This window comes from Hetaerina americana, unplaced genomic scaffold, assembly GCF_022747635.1.
Source record: "Hetaerina americana unplaced genomic scaffold, ioHetAmer1.1.p SCAF_2, whole genome shotgun sequence".
NCBI lineage: Eukaryota > Metazoa > Arthropoda > Insecta > Odonata > Calopterygidae > Hetaerina > Hetaerina americana.
The window spans coordinates 58392352-58414394 of record NW_027286763.1 but is presented as its reverse complement, the minus strand read 5'-3'; the positions used below and the strand labels follow the sequence as shown (position 1 = coordinate 58414394).

Here is a 22043-nt window from a genome sequence, read left to right as displayed (position 1 = left end):
TAGTAGCTTATACAAAATATTAGAGGAGCTAAACTGGGAATCACTCACGGAACGAAGATTAAATTACAGGTAAAATCTCTTGCATAAATTGGAAGGACGTCTCGTTAGCAGTGATGTTGAAAATGTATTATTACCCGCATCGTACTACGGTGGGAGAGATAATGTCAATGGAATCAGATAGATCAAGTGTAGGATAGATAGGTTTAAGATGTCATTATTTCCGCGAACAATAAGAGATCAGCATAACATTATCCAACCGCGGTAGGGTCATATTCGGGGAAAAAGTAGTTTGGTGTGTATTCACCCTACTAAATTCACAGTACTAAAAAACCAAAATATCTCCATCACCAGTAGAAGACACATCCTTTCTTTTCTTTTTACGAGTATTAAGGGTACAACTTTGGCTTGTGTGGAACGAGGAAAACGCCAACGGAAGAGACTAGTAGGCGGCGCTGGAATCACAAAAGCAACCGTGTAATCTCATCTCTCATCTTCCGATTTCCCTGTATTTAAAATATTTTACATGCTTATCCTTTAATTTAGTGAAGTTCAACGCCAGCTGCATCAGTCACAGGACGTTAGACGCTCCAAAAGCAAATTTTCGAATGAATATCGGCCTAATTTTTTTAACCCTTTATGCCTCTGCAGGAAGAGGATACTAGTTCGAAGCAACCAACGAGAGGCTCTGTACAGGTTCAGGCTCTGTACCTGTGTCATTGTCTTCAGATCACTGACATTTTTGAAATTTTCTTCCATGTTTTTCGATTCAAGTGATCCATCTCAATTTGCCAGAAGACCGTTATACGATCTAATGAGACTCCTACATCAACCATTGGAATGACAGGGTGTGACTATTCCACAAATTCATTCTCCGGAGAAGCTGACATCAATGCAATATAATTTAAGGCAAATATTGCAACTGTACGCGTAACAGTCGGAATTAAGTAAGTCACAAATATTCTGCGGGAAGAGTAACTCTGCGGCCTCGTTTTCTTGCAACCGGTGCTACGTTTCACTCGGATGTAGAGCCAGACAGCAAATTTTAAAATTTTAATGAACGGGCGCAAACCAGCGCTCTGTGTAACTTACTCAAGATTACATCAAACCAAGGAACTTACATGTGTTGTCGTGTCGAAAAACATTCACCCTGGTCTAAACACACACAGGCTACTTCTAATAATCACAAAATAAATGCGTGTGCCATTACAAACTATTTTTGATGAAATATTTCAATTTCTTCATCAATAGCAAACACGAGAAAAACTGAAACTTTCGAAAAATCAATGTAAAACTATCTTAATCTAGCATTAAATTGAATTAGAATAGTATAAAATACATTATATTACCTTTTTTAGTCGAAATTAACACGGTAGAAACAGGATTGAAAGGACTTCTTTTAGCAACTCTTCTTCTAACTTTTGCCTACCATTGAGAACCTGAGACTGAGTACTCATTTCAGGAAATAAAACTTTATATCCATAAGATTATTATGTATCGGGTCCTAATGTTTAACTTGTAAAACACATATTATAGATAGTAGAATAATGACTCTATTTTCCGCGGAAATTCGATAGAGGCAATGCCCTTGAGGAGATATTTTACGCAAATGTTAGCAGTACAAATAGGAATAGCATTTTAATGTCGAGTAAATATCCCTTATCATTGAGAATTCATATTTAATTAAAGGAAGGATGATAGGAGAGGGAAATGTTTAGATATTTGGCGTACGATTTGAATAATTTATCAAATGGAATACGACGGTCAAAAAAGCCCCGAAGAAGAAAAGAGGAAGACTGGCCCCCTCCCATTGAGTACCATCTTGACGTGGTGGAAGTGCTTGTGCGTTCCGGTGACCCCTAGATTTGTGCTGGCGGGAAGAATGATAATTGCTCCTGGAAGGTTCACCTATGCTAGATAGGTCGAAGGTCTGTTTCTCAGTTAGGAGGCCGCAAAGGCCTCTGACCCCAGTGGGGTGGGCATTGAGTGATGGTGTCTCGTCAAAAACTCTATTGAGGAAGGCAGCGGGAAACCACCTCCATTTATATTCCCAGGACTTACATGACGGACAGATAAGAGCAAATGGGTCTTCCAACTAAGGGACTCCGCCCAATCGGCCGTGTGTAGTGCCCGGCAGTGGGAGAGGTAAGGTTCGTCATTACACGAAACTCTTGCCAAATAATTCCGACAACGGGGTCACAGAAGACGCGGAGGAAGAAGACCGAATTAAATCGAATAGGAGCCTGGCATGTTAGGACATAGTTGAGGACAGGAAAATTAGAGAATATAAAGCGTGAGATGGAGAGGGAAAACAAGGATATTTGAAGTCTATACGAGGTGAGATCAAAGGATAGCGGGCATAGATATAGAGTAATATACAGAGGAGAAGACGAAAGCCAGCGAGGGGTTTTCCGATTGTGTTGTAACCGTATTGTAGCCTTACCTAGCGCATCAATTTCACCCTTACTCTGCAAACTTTTCATATCCTCGAACTGCGTCCGCCACCACGCTTCTTTTACTCTACTCGTAGTTGTTACCCCTCTGAATTTATAAATCAACTCTTGGTACTTCCTTCTACGTAATTCAGTATTTACAATTTTCAATTTCTCTCTGTCATTTGTCTTTCTAATCATTTCATCCGTGATACATGGTATCCTTGTCCTTTTTCCATTAACGGTTTAAACAGTTTCTTTTGCGGCTCTCGATATCCCTTTTTTTTGTATGCCTATTTTTTCTCGATAGTGCTCTCCTCCTTTCCCTTACTCACGATTTTCTCTACAGCCTGCTGGTACTCCTTCCTCGCCGATCAAGTGAATGCTGTTACATTCTACTTCCTAGCCTACCTCCCCAGTCTGATATTTTTTAATCAACGCGGCACTTCATAAGTACTCAATCGTGATCCGAGTCCTCATCCGTTCCTTGGAAACTGTGCGATTTGACCACACTGTTCATAAATCTGTGCTCAAACATAATATAATCTAACTGATACCTTTCTGAGTCACTTGGCATACCGCTTGTATACCTATGCTTTTTTTTGGTGTCCAAACCAAGTGTTGGCGACGGTTATCCCGTGTCTCCTAGATAACTCAATTGCTCTCTCCCCGCGGTCATTCCTCGCACCTAATCGTAATCTCCCACCTCATCACCATCTCTTCCTTCGTTTACTATCACATTCAAATGCCCCATCACTATCAAATGATTCCCTGCAGGAACACACGCGATTATGTCCTCTACCTGACCGCATATCCTGTCGACATCTTCCTCCTTATGATTGTTTGGTGGCATGTATACCTGAAAAATTACCAAGTTCGTCGGTTCTACATCTACCTCTACTAGTAATATTCTATTCGTTGCATGCTCTATATTGAATACGCTGTTTCCTACCTCTTTATTCAGTATTATGGTAAACTCTCGCTGCCTCTTGCCCCCTTGTTGTTTATTACTTTATAACTATTACTCCAGAAACCTCCGCTATCCTTCCATCTCACCACGCACAGATAAAAAACATATACATATATTTCCTCTTTCCATCTCTCACTTTTCGTTATCTAATTTTCCTGCTCTCTACATTGTCCTAGCATTCTACTTTCACATTCTAAATAAGTCGGTCTTCTTCTGCTTTTTCTGTACTGCTAATGTCGGTTTTGATTCGCAAGGCTTTCTTGAGATGAATGCCGAAGCCTTGCCTCTCCCACTGCCGGACACTAAGCACGGCCAATTGTGCCGAGTGCCGTTGTTGCCAAGACCCGCTTGCACTAATCTGTCCGTCATAGAAGTCCTGGAAATATAAATGGAGGTGGTTTCCGGTTGCCTTTCATAATAGTGTTTTTAACGTGACAATATCACTCAATGATCGTCCCACTGGTGTTAGACGCGTTAACAGCTCCCTCAATAAGGAACAGACGCTGCGCGGACTAACTTTCGTCTGGCTCCTAACCTTCGACCTATATGCTGAAATATTTATGCCAAAATTTCCTCCCCATCAGCTTAATCTACAACAGGATTACTAGGGTAATAAACTTCTGGCCCCTGATCATCGCACTGAAATCCATCACAAATCTTTTCATGTTACAGTATGCGGTCTGTGTAACTCTCAGCCTTGCTCTGTAATGCCATGCTCTTCCTAGTTTTTCTCACAAACCTCATTCTTTGCTTAAACATTTCTAATTTTATTGTTCTCTTTATTCACTCTCATTTACTTTAAGTATGTGCGTATTTGTAGGGTTATCCTTAATTTATATATGTATATGTATGTACATAATGGATGTATACGTATATATACATATGTATTTTTTCCTTTTCCTTTCGATTTGAAAATCTGTGCATTATGAATTTGTGTTTGTCTCTTTATGGGCACATGGAAGGTCTCAGAAGTACCCGGCCTGACCTAGAGATGGCGGTAGTTGTTTTTAAAAATTTCACTGTATTAGAAAATGTGCAATCTATTAAGCATATCTTTCAAGTTTAAAGACGCCGCGTTGTTTAGTATTTGTTTGGCCTCCTTCAATAGTAAACGTTTTCAGTGAATTTGTGGAAATGGAAAAAATTGGTCATCGTTATGTGATACAATCCTTTTATTTGAAAGGCCTCAGCCAAACCAATATAACAGCTGAACTTGATTCTACTCTGGGTGAGTCTGCTCCTTCGTTTACAACAGTAAAATATTAGATGGCAGAGTTTCAACAAGGCCTATACGATCTGTCAAGACGAGCATCGCATTGGTCGACCAAATGAGGTGCGACTCCAGAAACGGTGAAGAAAATCCACGAAATTATACTGGATGATCGTCAACTGAAAATGCACGACCTAGCAGACATGGTAGGCATTTCAAAAAGTGTGGTACATCGTATGTTAACTGACAATTTGGACATGAGAAAGCTAAGTGCAAGACAGGTGCCACACTCGAGCAAAACCAGTGTCGTGAAGATGTTTCAATTGAGAGTCTAACAGCAACAAAGCAGAATTTTTGCGCCGTTTCATAACCATGGATGAAACATGGGTCTATTACTTCACACCCAAGACAAAGGAACACTCAAAATAACGGATTCAAAAGGGAGAACCTACTCCACAGAAGGCGAAGACCGTTTTATATGTAGGCAAGGTCATGGCTTCGGTTTTTTGGGATGCGCGAGGGATAATTTTCATTGGCTATCTTGGAAAAGGAAAAACTATCAACGGCGATTATTATGCAAACTTGTTGCAACGTTTGAGCGAAGCACTTAAGCAAAAGCGGCCGCATTTCGTTAAGAAGAAAGTGTTGTCTCTTCAAGGCAATGCACGAGCTCACAAATCCGCCATTGTAATGGCCACAATTCGTAAATTTAAATTTGAATGGCTACTTCATGCACCCTATTCGCCAGATTTAGCCCCCTCAGGATTATTTTCTGTTCGCAAACTTGAAAAAATGACTCGGTGGTCAAAGATTTTCCAACCGTGAAGAAATGATGTCGGCAGTTTATGGCTATTTTGAGGAGCAAGACAGTTCCAATTATAAAAACGGTATCGAACTTATTGAGCATCGTTGGGAAAAAGGTATAGAGCTGAAAGGAGATTGTTAAAAAATAAATACATTTTTACCAAAATTCTTATGACTCTACCAGGAGCAATGATATTTATCATTGCTTCTGGTAGAGTCTCCCCATGCCAAGGTTGTAGTCCATGTTTGGGGAAATAGATTTTATACAACACATGAAACGCACACAGAGTGAACATCAATATGGGCTAGATATAACTGAAGTTGGTCAATAAAATAAATATTTTCAAAGTTATTGATTGAGATTCACTTTTTTTAAGGTCTTCTTTTACCTTCTTCTCCTCTCCCCTATTGTCAACTCTACCAAAATTCGGATGCAAACGATTCCCTGCATTATGCATGGATTTGAACTTTGAAGTTTAGGAAAGAGCCCATGCCTATGACCATTTTAGTGGTCCATATGGGTGTGTGAAAACTAATTTCCATCGCTATTAGAACAGAACATATACTTTCACTAGCACATTATTTCCCAAAACCGTAACCTCTGCTCATTTACTTTGATAACTGGCGATACGCTATGCTAGTATACATAGGAGGGAAGGTTTGTTGAAACTTTTTCAATATTTTCTTCGATATGAATTAACAACCATTATTTTCATATCATTAGTTTTATTTTACAGCCTCCCATCTAATGAAAATTAAATGAACTATACCAAGAGTTAGAACTGTGAACAAGCTTCATATAAAATTGTAGAGACGTGTACGCCTCAAAAACATTAATACAGTTACTTTACTTAAAAAATAATTTATATTTTTCTTTATGTCGTCATTTAAGCAATAAAAGTCTGTTTTAAATTTTAATACAAACTATTATTTTTAACAATCCTGATTAAGATCAGAAAAAATACGTAAATGTTAATCATCACATTAAAATATGGCTTTTGTCTTTTAAATATGCAATCATAGAGTAAGAATTTCCACATTGAAACTCAGTCTGTTCTTAGTCTTCGTAAATTACCAATTATATGAGTTCATATATTGCCCTGAATGGTAGTAGAACGCCCAGATTTATGGAGTGGAACTCTTGTTGGGGCAAATATATGTTTTGTCCAAAGTGTAAGGTAGGTTACACACTTTCCCATCCGCCGTTTTATTCATGCGGTTCATATTTGACCACTATAGGCCGTTTCACACTCGCCACAAGAATTAACGTGAAATAGTCCGATATTCAATCTTCCGAGGCTGTCACCGGGTAATACTCTGCGATTCCGTTCAACAAAAACACATGTGTATGTAAATCATCAGTATCCCAATTCCGGGTGGAGATCCGGCATATTTCGCTGCAAATTTGAACGACCTCCCATTTCTACACGTAGCAAAATCTTCCGAACCCCTATCTTTAGGTTTATTGGTGCGTGGAGAGGGTACCACTCCTCATTCACATGTCCGGAGACGGAGGTAGCGCGCTTCAGCGGGGGCGGCTGTTAGCTCTTGGGCCGCGTGTACTCGGTGCTGAGGGCCCTGCTGTTCAGGATGACCGCGGCCTTCCCGGGGCCGCTGCCCTCCTTGGATACCGTCGCCCATCTCATGTCCATGATGACGTGCTCGTCCTCGTCTTTGGAGGGCGGGCCCCTCACGTAGCGGACCTGCCCCGGTAGGTTCAAGCTCTCCAGTCGGACGGACTTCCTCACCACGTAGATGAGTACGGCCACGATGAGGAGGGAGACGAGTACGGTGACAGCGACGGCCCCGAGGGCCGAGGCCAGTCCGCCATGGGAACTCATGAGCATCTTCGAGGGCATCTTATCGCAGTCGCTCCAGAGGCGGCGCCGGGGATGGTGAGGGTTCCCCGTCCATCCATCGTCATCTTCCAAAGCGGTGCCGTTATTGAGGCTCGCATCGAAATCATCCGGGTATGTCGTGAGGATGTTGATGCCTTTGAGATAGTCTGGGAAGGAACACCTGCAAATTCGGGATGAGGTCACCAATTTACATGGAAATCACAATCGAAACACGTTTTTAAAAACATATTAAACATTCTGCGTGTGGATTTATTCAAACAAATGGGCTTACTATATGTGAGACAAATTTACTACTTCCAAAACTTCATTCTGTGTTCTTCCCAGTTTTACAATGAGACCCAATGACCCATTTAATAACAAAGTACAGCGGCATTGTATTTTTCGTCCACAGAGCGATTTTCTCTCTTTTGGCGTAAAAATATCTGACATTTTGGCGAAAAATATCTAAGTTCCCCTGAAGATTACGAGGAGGTGATCTTTGACGCAGTGATATATCCAGCAAAGAGCATGGGACATTTTTATATGTGAGCAAAAATAATTTAAAAACCTTTTCCCCCTTGAATACTCCCCTGTCTTCAGAAACATCATACAGGAAGGAAATGGGTAATCCTGACAAGAAAACTGTTAAACAAGAGCAATCAACTTCTTCCCATTAAGATAAGGATGTAACGTTTGATACAGTGCAATTTCAAAGCCATAGTAAAGTTGAAAAGCCTAACGCCTTTTCAATTAAATCATACCAAAAATACGTCGAAATACATCGTCTCGTTGATCACATTAAGAGATAATAAAACTTTGTTGCAATTTTCCACAATTAAAACTTTATTTCCACAACATCACGCCTGACTCTTCACTTTTCGTACCTTAAGAGATGATTCATAGGTTTATTATTTAAATTCACCGACATCAGGTTTCCACTTTTACATCACCACATCAGAACTATTTAGGATTTCCCAAAACTATTTAGGATTTAGGGGAACGTCAACAGAATACATTCCAAAGTGTACATTTTTCTGGGGTTGAGAGAAATGGCAAGTCCAAAATTATAAAAAATCACTTTATATATATATATATATATATATATATATATATATATAACACTTAGCACTAGTGGACACAGACAAAAACACAGAAACACACAAAAAAGAGACTCACTATTTTTCGAATTTTCGGTGGTCGTCTGTTTCGTGAACTCTGACAGAGTTCTGTCCCTCTCTTCCTTGATAAAGGTGGCAACGACCACGGAAAATTCTAAAAATAGTGAGTCTCTTTTTTGTGTGTTTCTGTGTTTTTGTCTGTGTCCACTAGTGCTAAGTGTTATACATTATTATTCACGTCCGTGAGACTTTCAAAAAGTGTTATATATATATATATATATATATATATATATATATATATATATATATATATATATATATATATATATTTATATATATATATATATTATTATCATTATTAGGTAATATACCGGTTAAGGTAGGTTTTTGGATGGACGTAATTACTAATTAAATAATTTGTGGCCCCTAGCAAAACACAACATCCTACTCTACATCAGGTCCCTCTTCAGCTCTGAGTACTTTCTTCCTCCCTTCATCCCGTCCAACATCCCTATCCTGTTTCTTCCCTTTCCTCGCTTGCCTAAAATTCTCCCCTCTATTACAGTCTTCAACATCCCGCCGCCGGTTAATACCCCCTTCAATTACTTTTCCTGCCTCCATAGGATTTCTCCCAGCAAACCCCTCTCTTCGCCCACCATACCAAGTACTTCCTCGTTTCTTTTCTTCTCTGTCCATTTCACCTTCTCCATTCTTCTCCACACCCACATTTCAAAAGCCTCCAGTCTACGTCTATCCTCCTGCTTCAATGACCACGTTTCCGCGCCGTATATAGCTACGCTCCATATCAAAGTTTTAACGAGTCTTTTCTTAATATCCTTACTCACCTCCCCGTCATCAACTCCCTCCTCCTTGTGAAAGCCTCTTTGCCGAGCGCAATTCTTCTCCTTACGTCACTACTACTTTGACCGTGTTGGTCCAAAACACTACCGAGATACGTAAACTGTTCTACCTGCTCTAGTTTTTACCCTCCTATTTTAATGTTGAGCTTAGCCTTTTTCTTTCTAGAAAATCGCATAACCTTTGTTTTATTAATATTGATTCTCATCCCATACCTGTAGCACTGAATTTCCAATTCACTAAGCAATGCTTGCAGCCCCTTGGCTGACTGACAAACTAAAGCTTGGTCATCAGCAAACCTAACTGATTTTACGAATTCCCCGCCCACTTTCATTCCTACCTCCAGTTCTTCCCATGCCTCTTTTATCATTTCCTCTGCATACCGGTTGAACAGCAACGGTGGTATTGGGCAACCCTGCCTTACACCTCTTCCTAATAGTACCCAACTGGACTCCTCGTTCCCCACTCGCACCTGAGCAGTCTGAGACATGTACAGGTTGCGGATTAGCCTCCTTTCCCTCCAATCTATTCCTATTTTCTGCAATATACTCATTATTTTTTCCAACTCACTCTATCAAAAGCTTTTTCGAAATCTACGAAGCGGGCAAATACGTCCTGAATGTATTTTATATTCCTCTCGATTAGTGATCTCATTACTGCAATGGAGTCACCCGTGCCTCTTCCCTTCCAGGACCCAAACTGATCATCCCCAATCTAATCATTTGCCCTGCTCTCCATCCTTTCGTTAATGACCCTAAGAAAACTTTACCTGGGAGAGAAATGAAACTTATTGCTCTGAAGTCCTCACATGATGGAGCCTTTACCTTTTTCGGAATAGGAACTAAAACTGATCTCACAAAGTCTTCCGGCCAGATTCCTTCCTCATAGATACTACGAATGAGCCCATATAGCCTCTTCCTCCCACATTTTCCTAAGCATTTTAAAAGTTCCGCGGGAATGTTATCCACCCCCACGGCCTTATTTAGTTTCATCTCCCTTAATACCCCTTCTATCTCATTGTCTATTATGCCTGGACCTAAGCTATCTTCCTCTACGCCATGTTCCTTTTCTATGTCTAACTTTGTTGGTCTAAGCTCTTTACTATACAGTTCTTCTATATATTCCTTCCGTCTCTATTGGATCTTTCCTGCGTCAACTATTACCTTACCCGCCTTATTTCTAACTGCTATCGTTGACCTCCCTTTCTTATTTCCCCATAAAGATTTAACTTTGCTGTACAGCGCACCGATTTCACCCTTCCTCTGCAGACTTTCCATATCCTCGCACTGCGTCTTACACCATGCTTCTTTTACTTTATTTGTTGCCCGCCTCAATTTATTGTTTAATTCTTTGTACTTCATTTTGCCTAACTCTGTATTTACATTCTTCCATTTTCGCCGCTCATCCATCTTTGTAATTATCTCATCCGTGATTTATGGTTTCCTAGTCCTTTTCGCGTTAACGGCTTCAATAGTGTCTTTTGCAGCTTTCGATAACCCTCTCTTGATGCATTCCCATTTTTCTTCGATAGTTCTCAGCTCTTTATCATCCTCCATGATTTTCTCTACAGCCTGCTGGTACTCCTTCCTTGTCAATCAATTTAATGCTTCTACATTCCATTCTCTAATCCGCCGCCCCTGCCTTATCTTTTTGAAACGGAGGCTACATTTCATAACACTAAATTGTGGTCAGAGTCCGCATCCGCTCCCGGGAAGCTGTGCGAATTTATCACACTGTTCCTAAACCTGTGTCTAACCAGGATATAATCTAGCTGATATCTTTCTCAGTCACCTGGCATTTTCCATGTATACCTGAGTCTTTTGTGGTGTCTAAACCAAGTGTTGGTGATGACTAACCCCTGTCTCCTGCAGAACTCAACTGCTTTCTCCCCGCGGTCATTCCTCGTGCCTAAACCGTAGTCGCCCACCTCGTCACCATCTCTTCCTTCGCCTACCGTCGCATTCCAATCTCCCATCACTATCAAATGTTTCCCTGCAGGAACGCACGCGATTATGTCCTCTAACTGATCGTATATCCTATCGACCTTTTCTTCCTTATGGTTGCTCGGTGGCATGTATACATGAATAATAACCAAGTTCGTCGGTTCTGCTTTTATCTCTACTAGTAGTATTCTATCCGTTACCTACTCAATGTTGACTACGCCTCTTCCTACCTCTTCATTTAATACTATGGCAATCCCTCGTTGGCTCTGGTCCCCGCCGCTGTATATTATTCTATACTTATCACTCCAGTAATACCCACTATCTTTCCATCTCACCTCGCATAGACCTAATATATCGATATGTCCCCTTTCCATCTCTCGCTTAACATTCTCCAATTTCCCTGCCCTCATCATTGTCCTAACATTCCACGTTCCTATTCTAACTAATGTGGTCTTCTTCTCCTGCGTATTCTGTCCTGTTGCTGCCGATTTTCCCTTGCATGGGTTTCGTGGGATGACGACCGCGGAAGCCTTGCCTCCCCCGCTGCCGGGCACGACACACGGCCGATTGGGCCGAGCCCCGTGGTTGCCAGGACTCAAAATCTCTGTATTGTCCATCATATTTTTCTTGGGAATGATAATTCAGGTGGGCTCCCGTTGCCTTCCTCAATAGTGTTTTTAACGTGACACCATCACTTACTGGCCGCCCCGCTGGGGTCAGACGCCATTGCAGCCGCCTCACTGAGGAACAGACGCTGCGTGGAGTACCTTTCGTCTGGCTCCTAACCTTCGACCTATCTGCATGGGTGACTATACCAGGAGCAATTATCATTACTCCCGCCAGCACAGCTCTAGGGGTTATCGGAACGCACAAGCCCTTCCACCACGTCAAGGTTGTAGTCCGAGGAGGGAATATTTATATATATATATATATATATATATATATATATATATATATATATATATATATATATATATATATATTCAAACACGAAATACCGCCAAACGGCGAATAAATACTAATATATACAGAAACAGATATAAGGAAAAGGGATAGGAACACATATAAAGGATGAACACAATAAAGGTGGGGAAGGCGGAATCGAACGGATCACAAGAGTAAAAATATTTCCTTGACCGGGACTCGAACCTCGGATCTTTCCACTTGCCGGGCGGATGCTCTTAACCACTTGAGCTATCGAGGAAACGTAATTTACCCTGAGATCCGTGGGTCTAATATGTCGCCAAGCGCCCCGATTCTTTAGCCAAGAGATGGCGTCAGGGGACTGTTTCACCCACCAATGGAGAAATAGACAATGATGTTGTATGAATTCTAAACCACTGTCCTTTCCTCTTGTGTATTTAACATATTTTTCTACGCATCAATCGTAAGTTTGAAAAGCTCACCGTTCACACCAAATTCAGGGGTATTCATGACCGTCAATGCAATGCATTTTGGTATCAAAATGAGAAGTTTCAGAAATTATAGAGAACAAAATTTTTCAATGGATAACCCAAATGCTTAACAAGAACCGGAATAATTTATAATATCAACTCAGAATTATCGGTAAATACTCTTAACCGATAATTGGGATAAATAAGTAAATACCAATTCGGTTAAAATTTATGAGATTAGTTTAACCACTTACAGAAGACCAGTTGACATGTTGGGCGCCTTCGTTCTGATGAACACTCTGATGGAATTGGCTAGAGGTTTAAGAGAGCAGTCACAGTACCAAGGGTTCCCCTGAAGATCGGCTGAATCCAGTTCATTCCATGGGGCTGTATTTGGTGATAGCCACTGAAGTCCATTCGCTTGTAGCTCCAACTAACGATACAGACACGTTCAGACTCTATTAAAGCACATAAACCGAAGGAATATAATGTCCTTAGAATAATCTGTTTCTGATGTTTATTCGTTGAGAGATCGAGGAGTTTACAAGCATCACCAAAACTCACCTCGTCGATTGAAATTCAAACATTATTAATCAAGAGCCGGATGCGCATATGAGTTAGGGAAACGAGCGAAAATAATGAACTTATTTACTGTCGTAAGCTTTTGGATTTTTCCTTTTATTTTCTGATCCTTTTTGAGGAGATAAGTCGAAACTGTTACGTAAAACTCCTGAACTTCTGCCGCAAGTCTCGAAAACACCGACCGAATTCATCAATCAGGAGCATTAATAATTTTGGGGGAATTATTTCGTGTAATAATTAATATCACAAATTGACAGCTATTTAAAGTTTAGTGGGCTCTGCTTCCCAGAAAGTTACCTGTTTAACCCATCTTCCCCCCCCCCCACTATCTCCTACTGATAATTCCTTCCCTATGTCCTTAAGCCTTTAACCCCCTGCTATACAACAACCCGCTCCCGATACTCCAGCCCCTTGTCCCCCACTTTGCGGTTTTTCCTGTCATTAACCCCCCATTTTTCGCTCTTTATAACCTCTCCGCCTCTCCTCCCCCCCCCCTCCTCCTCTCCCCTACACGACTCTCCCTCCCCAACCACATCTTCTGTACATATAAATAAGGTCTCCTTACTATTTAGTTTGTCTTGTACCTGATGATGACTCTGTGAGTTGAAACGCGTCGTACGTTAAATAAACTGTGGAAAAGTGCAAATTGTCCTTATTTCATTATGATGAACTTCCACGACCTCAAGCCTGAATCTGTTGAACTTATTTTAAAGTCCTTGAGTTTAAATTATTTATCATGCTCTCAAAAATTACATTCCTATAGAGATATTAAATAACAAATACGAGGGAATCATTAAGGATTTTTTTACTTCCTCTGCATAGTCATTCTTTCCCACAATGCCAATTAAATAGAGTAAAACTGGTACATAATAAAATTAGTAACATTATATCAACCGTCAGTATAATTAAAAACTATAAGTTAGCTTACAAATATCGCGAAAAAATGTCGATACAAATTTTGAGCTATTTTTTTCATACCCTTTAGCATTAATAGAGCTGTCTTTGTGATATTGAAATGAAATGAAATAATTGACTTTGTAATTCCACACACTTTATTGAAAAAGCACGACCCAGATTTCGACGTTGTACGTCATTATCAGGTGGTCCTCATAAAAACAAACTTGGTATGTATACCTTCTGATCAAGCGAGGGGGGATTGGTCAGAAAGGGTGGGAGGGTGGAGGGGTGAAAAGGTTACAATGTAGCTGGGAAGAAAAAGAAGAATTACATCTTTCGGTGTCAATCGTTGACTTGGAAGAGTGGTAGGTCTAGGAGTGGGAGGGATACAAAATGTCGTTGGCAAGTTTATCTTTGCAACGGATGCATTTCAAAATTTCCAACTGATCCAAAGCATCGAGCCTTTGACCTTTATTTTCAAAATGAATAATATTAGTCACAAAGTCACTTTTGTGGTCACTTTCGATGAGGTGCTTTGCAAAGAGGGATGTAATGTTCTTATTTTTACACATGTTTGGTGTTCTTTATTTCTTTCTTTAAATTTCCATCCTGTTCGCCCAATATACTTCGAGTTACATTCTGAACACTTTAACTCATACAATCCACTCCTCTCGTTTTTGGTGACTTTGTCCTTGTAAATTAGTCAAATGTCTTGTGATATTTTGAATGCAACTTCCTCTTACATTATAATTCGAAAGTATCGAAAACTATTATTAGATCAATGCGACAGGTAGTTAAGGTCGAATGAGAGAATCGTTATGCGAAATTAGAGAGAAAAAGAGTATAAGTAGTGGGCCAAATATTTGCTTTCAACCAAGCCTTACGAAGACTTAAGTTATATTGCGACTCAATTTCGCGAAAGTTATAATATTGGGATCGGATATATTTTTAAATCAGTAAAGTAGGAATCTGGAACAATTTTCTTTGACAGTACAACTTTCACATTTTTTTCTGCATAGATCAATGACAATTCTCGTGCATTAAACAATTGAATTTTTGCTGCGATTAATGCGTTAGGTTTTATTGAAAGTAGTGATTTAAAATCATTACCGCCGTTTGCAAAAGTTATCAGTAATCTTATCGATCCTTTCTATGACTTGAGTCATTAAAACCTTAACGTGTCATAACGATTTTCCTCCGTTTCATGAGCATTTACACTCAAAGTTTTTTGGGTAATTTCATCATTAGACATTCAGGAAAGACAGGTAGGTACATATCACGAACATAACTTAATTAACTTTTTATCAAACAAAAAATTACCTTGAAAAAAAAGGATTAATAATTACCTCATTGATAAATCTCCTTGATTAAGAATTAGCTCATAATGGGCTTCTCTGGGCATAATGGGCATGTGTAGGTGTATTCTTCATTTATATATGTATATGTATGTATGTAAGGGTGTATATGTGCGTAATTATGTATGTATTTATGTATGTGTATGCATGCATGTATGTATGTTTATGTGTGTATGTATGTGTGTGTGGATATGTATGTAAAAATGTAGGTATGTGCATGTATACCTGTATATGTGTGTATGTGTGTGTATGTTTATGTATGTGTGTATGTGTGTGTATATATACATACATTTTTCTTTTCGATGTGCAAATCTGTGCTAAATGAATTTATGTCTCTCTATATTGAATGCCTAACATAATATGTATACGACGATGGGTTAAATGGAAGAAGGGACCATTTGGTCTCAATTGCGCCCAAATAAAGACCTCTATCTATCTCTTTGATAGCATAAGTCGTATATTTTCAACTTGAGACAGTATGTATAGACATAGTAACAGTCAATGGCTATACTTGCCTTGTAGGTGGAAAATCAAATTTGAGGTATCACCTCAGGGTTATACTTTTTCCATGGACGCCTGTCACCTACAATCCATCGATTTATCCAAAATAATTTCATGTTAGACATTTGGAACTAATCCTGCGAGTGAAATATCAGCCCCAAAGGAAGCATTTAAACATTCAAAGCACAGTAAACCCATCACTTAACAGATAAACAGAGTCTGACAAGTAATAGATCGGAAAGTATCAACTATCGTTTCAAAGAAATATATGAAGTCAATGTATAACGCGGGAAAAGTGATGAGATTGGGTAGAACAATATACTTGATTTTACATTTATGTGCATCTGAGACGATCGCTAAACGACCACGGAATTTCATTCCTCTCGTATCCTGGTGGTGTTTTATTGCGCTACTTTCCTATGTGGTGGGGTGGTAGAGGGATGCGAGAAAAGACAGCTAGAAACTAGTAAACAAAACAACTTGATAATATTCGCAATCTTCTGCCGATTATTCTACTACCATGTGTTATAAAAATTAATAAATATAAAATAAAATATAAGAATTTTATTTTGCATGAAATGCATTCATTAATGACGAACATTTTATTGAGTGACATTTTCGGCTGATTGCGTCGGAAAAAATGCTCGATACGATATGTTTGAGAAGCTAAGATTGTAGATAATGTTCAATGTGCCGTCTAAAAGACCAGGATATATCGGTACAATTCATTCATACCTATTAGGGAGCTAAAAATCATAATTATAATTATTTACAGTTATTTCTATTAATCGACATTCACAAAATAACCCTTAGTGGATAACACTGTTATAACGCTGATGTTATGTCATTGCCAATCAATTGATGAACGATGCCATTTGAGTGATAGCTAATTTATTATTATTGGTTCTCTTTTATAAAGTAATGTTTCGAACGGTCCCGAGAAATTATTTCGCAGCTCCATAAGCTTTCTAAACGCTGCTTTTCCCCTTCATGATTTACATGATCAGCTTCTCATACTTGAATTTTCTACCCGTCTCATACAGATCAGAATACCTAACCTTTTGCTCACTCTTTCCTGATTATCCAATATTTTCTGTTTGAAGTCACCTATTCTCAATTATTGTTCCATCCGCCATTCCTTCTTTCATCGAATTTACCCCCTGCAACACCATCTGGAATAATTTATTTGACTTCCTCCCTATCCCGCTTATTATCTTCATCCCTCTACTATATACTCATAAAGGCCTGCAAAACATCCCCATCGTATTTCTTCAATGGTAAATTTTCTTAACATGCGCCACCCCATTTTCATATAGTATGAAAAACATCGAGGAATTCATTGGCCTCTAATCAAGAATGGAGAAAATAAGTTGGGCAGAGAAGCGTACAAACACTGAAGTTGTTAAGATATTGGTTGAAGAGGGCATGTTATTGGGGAAAATCTGAAAAGGCCAGAAAAAGTGGGTGGAGGAAATATTGAAAGCTAGTCTTATGCTGAAGGCTGGGATAAAAATGAAAATGTTGGGTTATAAGAGTAGGGGAAAGAATAAAGTTGGATTTTGAGACAACATGAAGGGAGACAGAGTTTAAGGAGAAATAAAGAAGGGGATAATGTAGGAGGAGACGAGCAAGAGGAGGCCCTCGTAATACTTGGAAGACAATGGTCGTAAGAACCGTTCTAAACCTTCCCTAAATAGGCTGAATACCTTGACTGACTTTACCTTTTCACGTAAAGCTACTCTCTGAAGAGTAACATATCAGACTCGTCATATAATTCAAGGGCTAGATTACATAATGGGGCTCTATTACATAATAGTATTCACCTCTTTCAATTGAAACCCCTTCCATCTCTCCCACTCCATTTCATCATCACCCATCAGCCTGAAGGCTTCTTCGTCGAAGTGCATCAACTTCTGGTTGTATGCGCATCGCAGTGTTCTCAGCCCTTTTAAGTTCTCGAAGGATCCCTTCAGGACGTAAGTAAGTTCCTGCATCGCACTGATATCCAGCGTCTCCAGTTTGCTCCACGCGGACCCATGAACGGACTCTACGAAAGATGTGGCGTTTATCTTCGTGATTGGATTCCTGTTCAGATTCAAATACAGCAAGGAAGAGGAGGCCATGGAGAGGGAGGTAGGAACGACGGCCAATTTATTTCCATCCAACCGTAGGTTTTCCAAGGAGATGAGGGCATGCGCAAGTCCTTCTGGGAAGGATGAAATCCCGACATCAGCCAAGTTGAGCGTCTGCAATTGGGAAAAATTAATACTTTTTAGGATTATTTTTATTCCCTGAGAGGATGTATGAATAGTAATAATATAACTACAAGTTATACCCTACTATTACAACTTGTATTACTACAACTTCTATGAGAAGTTCATGGGAAAGTAATTTAATCGGCATGCTAAATTTACACCGTCTACAAGCGTTTGATATCATGTCTTTTAAAACAAAAGTCTGCCTTTTTCCAAAAAATGTTAGTAACTTTATGCTACACCATTCCATTGGCTAAATAACTTCATCGAGAAAATTTTATGACCAAAATTATATTAATAGTGACCAACATAAGCGAAGTAATCCATCATCTTTCTTTTTCTCTTTCATAACATTTTCTCCAACCTAATAAAAAACCATTTCTGATAAGACTGACTCACATATTCCTTTGATGTCTATGCCCCATGAAAAGTTTTATGCAAGTAAAATACTCAATCATTTGACCTGCTCTGATTTACTTAATACGATGGCATTCATTTTTTTGTGTAATGCTATCTTCAAAGTTATCTTCAAACTTTTCATATATTTGATCGTGTAGGTAGTAAATATTTCAATAAATAAAATGAAATAGATATTTTCTGAGAGAACTATTTATGACCTTTAATCAAGTGTCACGGTAAAAAAAATCAATCGATAGTATTTGAGAGGAAGGGGAACTTCAATATTCAGTTTGTGTTTTAATCTATTTTTTCGAACCCAGGGAAGAACAGTAATGTTATTCCTCTCTATAAAGCGATATTTTAAGATACATGCTAGCTGTTTTGTCACATTATACTCACCTTCAGTTTCGTCAGTGTTGAAAGGGCGGCCTCAGTTACCGTGTCTAGGGAGTTTCCCAGTGAGTTCCACTGCAGGTTCAACTCCTCCAATGTGAACGAAATATGCTCGAAGATTTTCGCGTCGAGCGAGTGCAGCATGTTCCGCGCAAGATTCAACTTCTTTAAGTTCGGAAGCGGCTCGTACCTAAGGAAGTCATATTCATAGAAATGATCTATATTACTGTCTCACCATGTACATTCTACCGATATGGCCTCCAAAAATTGAAAGGAAAATTATCTGTGGCTTAGATGTTGAATCGGTGCCCCATTAAGTTACAGGTATATGTTCACGTACTTTATAATTATTATTCTAATGTTGCGATCACGTTGAACAGTATTAATAGTATGCGATATTGGAATTACTCTCTAAACTGAAATATTTAAAAAAGGGCTTGGCTAATGAGACTTTTGATTCAGAGTTCATTAAAATACACTGGAAAAGTATTTGCTGGGGATAAGTAATTAAGATTAGATACTTGGGCAAATTTACAAAAAAAAACCTCTTCGAACGCACCAAAAGACGTGCATCGGTAATGTATTTGTTAAAACGAAGTAATTATAGTATGAAATGATATTTGAACATATTTACAAAACATAAATGCATAGAAAAAAAGCATGTATCTAATGAGCGTCCCTATTCATACCTCTGGTTCGAGAAATCCCCGCCGAAGACGGAGCCCGGAAGAGCGTCATACGTCAGGTCGTTGTTCGCCAAGTCAATCGAACATATCGTATTTGACAGTGCGGCGAAGGCCCCCGGATCGATTCTCTTCACGTGGTTCGCCCGGAAGGAAACCTCTATGAGCATAGTGAAATCATCACTCGGTGGGGACGGAGATGCGGTCGAGTTCCCGTGAATATCAAATCCCGTGGAGTTAACAGATTCAGGAGTCACATTGACAGTCGACCCAGTTTCACTTTCCCTCGTGGCGTTCGGAAATTCTTCTTTCAGAGGGGGAAGTCGCCTGAGGTGATTGATCGAGTTGGCGTCCAGTATGATTTTGATGATCCTGTAGTCCTGGGATGCCTCGTACGGTAGGGTCCAAGCTCCTCCGTGCCCTTCGTCCTCGCCATATCCCAGGAGATCTTCCACGTCGTTCGCCTCCAATCTAGAGCAGTCGAGCCTCAATGTCTGGTTAGGCCCTGCGTTCAATTTCTCACAAGAGCACCGTTTACATATCCCCTTCTTTGTTCGGTAACTTTGCGAATCCGCCAATATGCAAAAGATGAGTAGCCCCACACAGATCGCGTGGCGATCCAACCGCGTCATTTTGAAGTTCTCTTTTGTTTACCTATGGCGCTCGCTAATCTTCTTCCTGAAATTATGAAGTGGTTTGGGTCTTATCTAAGTTAAATGCAATTTAACTGAGGAGTGCATCAAAAATTCCATCGATATTACTTGTATTCCATTTATTTACAATCGGAGCCGATTATTAAAATTCCTTCCTAATTTTCTAAAACGAGAACATTTTTTACTTTTTCTCTCACAGATTGAAAAGTGAATTTCAACTCCTCAGGAAAAAAAAGTAGTTCCCAATTAGTAACAACAAGAGAGTATAACGGAGAGGAGCGATAAAAAAAATATGGAATAGGGTGATTGAGCTATAACGAGAAGCCAGGAGTTATCACTGATTTGAATATCAGGTAGGGAGAGGGGGAATTGAGTAAATATGAGCAGAAATTTCCCTTTAAGAGCTCACGAGGAGAGAAATCGAATATACTGTGCCAGTATTGCCATATTGTGGTGAAACATCCATCAATATCTTGGTCCAAAGGTACGAGATTACATTTATCTCTTGCCAGGCTGACTAAGATAAAAAAATACCTTTCAACTTTCTTGCCATTTAGTGTCAAATTACATGGTAAGATGCAAATCGGTGTGAAATTTTCAGTTAACACAATGTCTCAATTCGAACTACCATTCCTTTCAATCTGATTTCGGTGAAACCTTGACAAAAGCTCGCATTAAAATCAACCACCGCTATAAGAATACTACATCTCGATATCACATGTAACTGGGACGAACTCCTCACATTAAACCCTTGCCTTATTAGAAATATATTTAATACCAAAGAACAGATACCTTTTATATCCCAAAATTTGGCTGCTTACTTCTTTATCACGCTTCTCCCACTGCATTGCGTATTATTGTGAGAATCATCCCGTGTATCCCATTCAGTGTGCATGGTTAAATTTATCTGCGGGGCCATAGATGGTGCTGGCGTAGTCTTTTTAAGATTCTGAGCTTGATATGAAATGAGGGAGAGGCTATATGATGAGTAAAGAAGGCTGATAACACTGCGTTTGAACTGAGTCATCCGTGCTTGATAAAGTTCCTCTCAAAAGATGACGGTCATAGGAGCGAATAAGTTTCAGTATGCTGCGCTCTCAAAGTTTGCATGGTCACCTTAGATTCTTTTCTGTGAGACCTATTGGAAACTTATGAGACAAAATGAAAATGAAAGTGAAAAACATTTTTTTGATGGAAGATTACATATTTCCATAACGGAGGTTTCAAGTTGATGTGCTTATTCGGGCAGAATTCCTTATATCTGTTTTTTAATTAAGGTAATCTAATGAAAAATTGATGATTGGTGAAAAATAATGATGCATTTTGTTGAAATCGTTTCCTTTCGGTGCAGGTGTGAAATATTTTAACAGTGGTGTCCTAATTTTCAAATAGAAGTGCGTAGAATACCTCAGATTACGCCCTCCGTAATTCTGTTTCTCGTTTACGATTTTTTATTTATTTATTTTAGTACCCTGTAAGCCATCGCTAGGGCGTGTGGCACACCAGACTAATGTTGACCCGAACATGACCCTACCGTAGTCGAACAATGTTATTATGATCCCTTGTCGTTCGTGGAAAAAACGACATTCTATATCTATCTGTTCTACACTTAATCTCTCTAATGTTACCAGCATGATCTTTCCTACCGTAGTACGATAGGGGTAATATTCCATTTTCAACATCACTGCTAAAGAGACGTCCTTCAAATTTATGCAATAGCTTCAGACTGTAATTTAACTTCGCTCCGTGAGTGATTCCCAG

The 22043-nt window shown here is 39.4% G+C and overlaps 2 protein-coding genes across 2 annotated transcripts; both read right to left on the bottom strand.

The window, feature by feature from the left end:
* Positions 1–6159: 6159 nt before the first annotated feature.
* On the bottom strand, positions 6160–12963 carry LOC139687949 (uncharacterized). Its single transcript, XM_071585317.1, has 2 exons — positions 12819–12963; positions 6160–7432 (listed from the first exon to the last, which is right to left on the bottom strand). Exons 1-2 carry the CDS (start codon positions 12833–12835, stop codon positions 6955–6957), a joined length of 495 nt encoding a protein of 164 aa, XP_071441418.1. The 5' UTR covers positions 12836–12963; the 3' UTR covers positions 6160–6954.
* Positions 12964–17704: 4741 nt separating this feature from the next.
* Positions 17705–20261, bottom strand: LOC139688110 (leucine-rich repeat neuronal protein 3-like). Its single transcript, XM_071585538.1, has 3 exons — positions 19636–20261; positions 18953–19136; positions 17705–18145 (listed from the first exon to the last, which is right to left on the bottom strand). Exons 1-3 carry the CDS (start codon positions 20259–20261, stop codon positions 17705–17707), a joined length of 1251 nt encoding a protein of 416 aa, XP_071441639.1.
* Positions 20262–22043: the final 1782 nt, after the last annotated feature.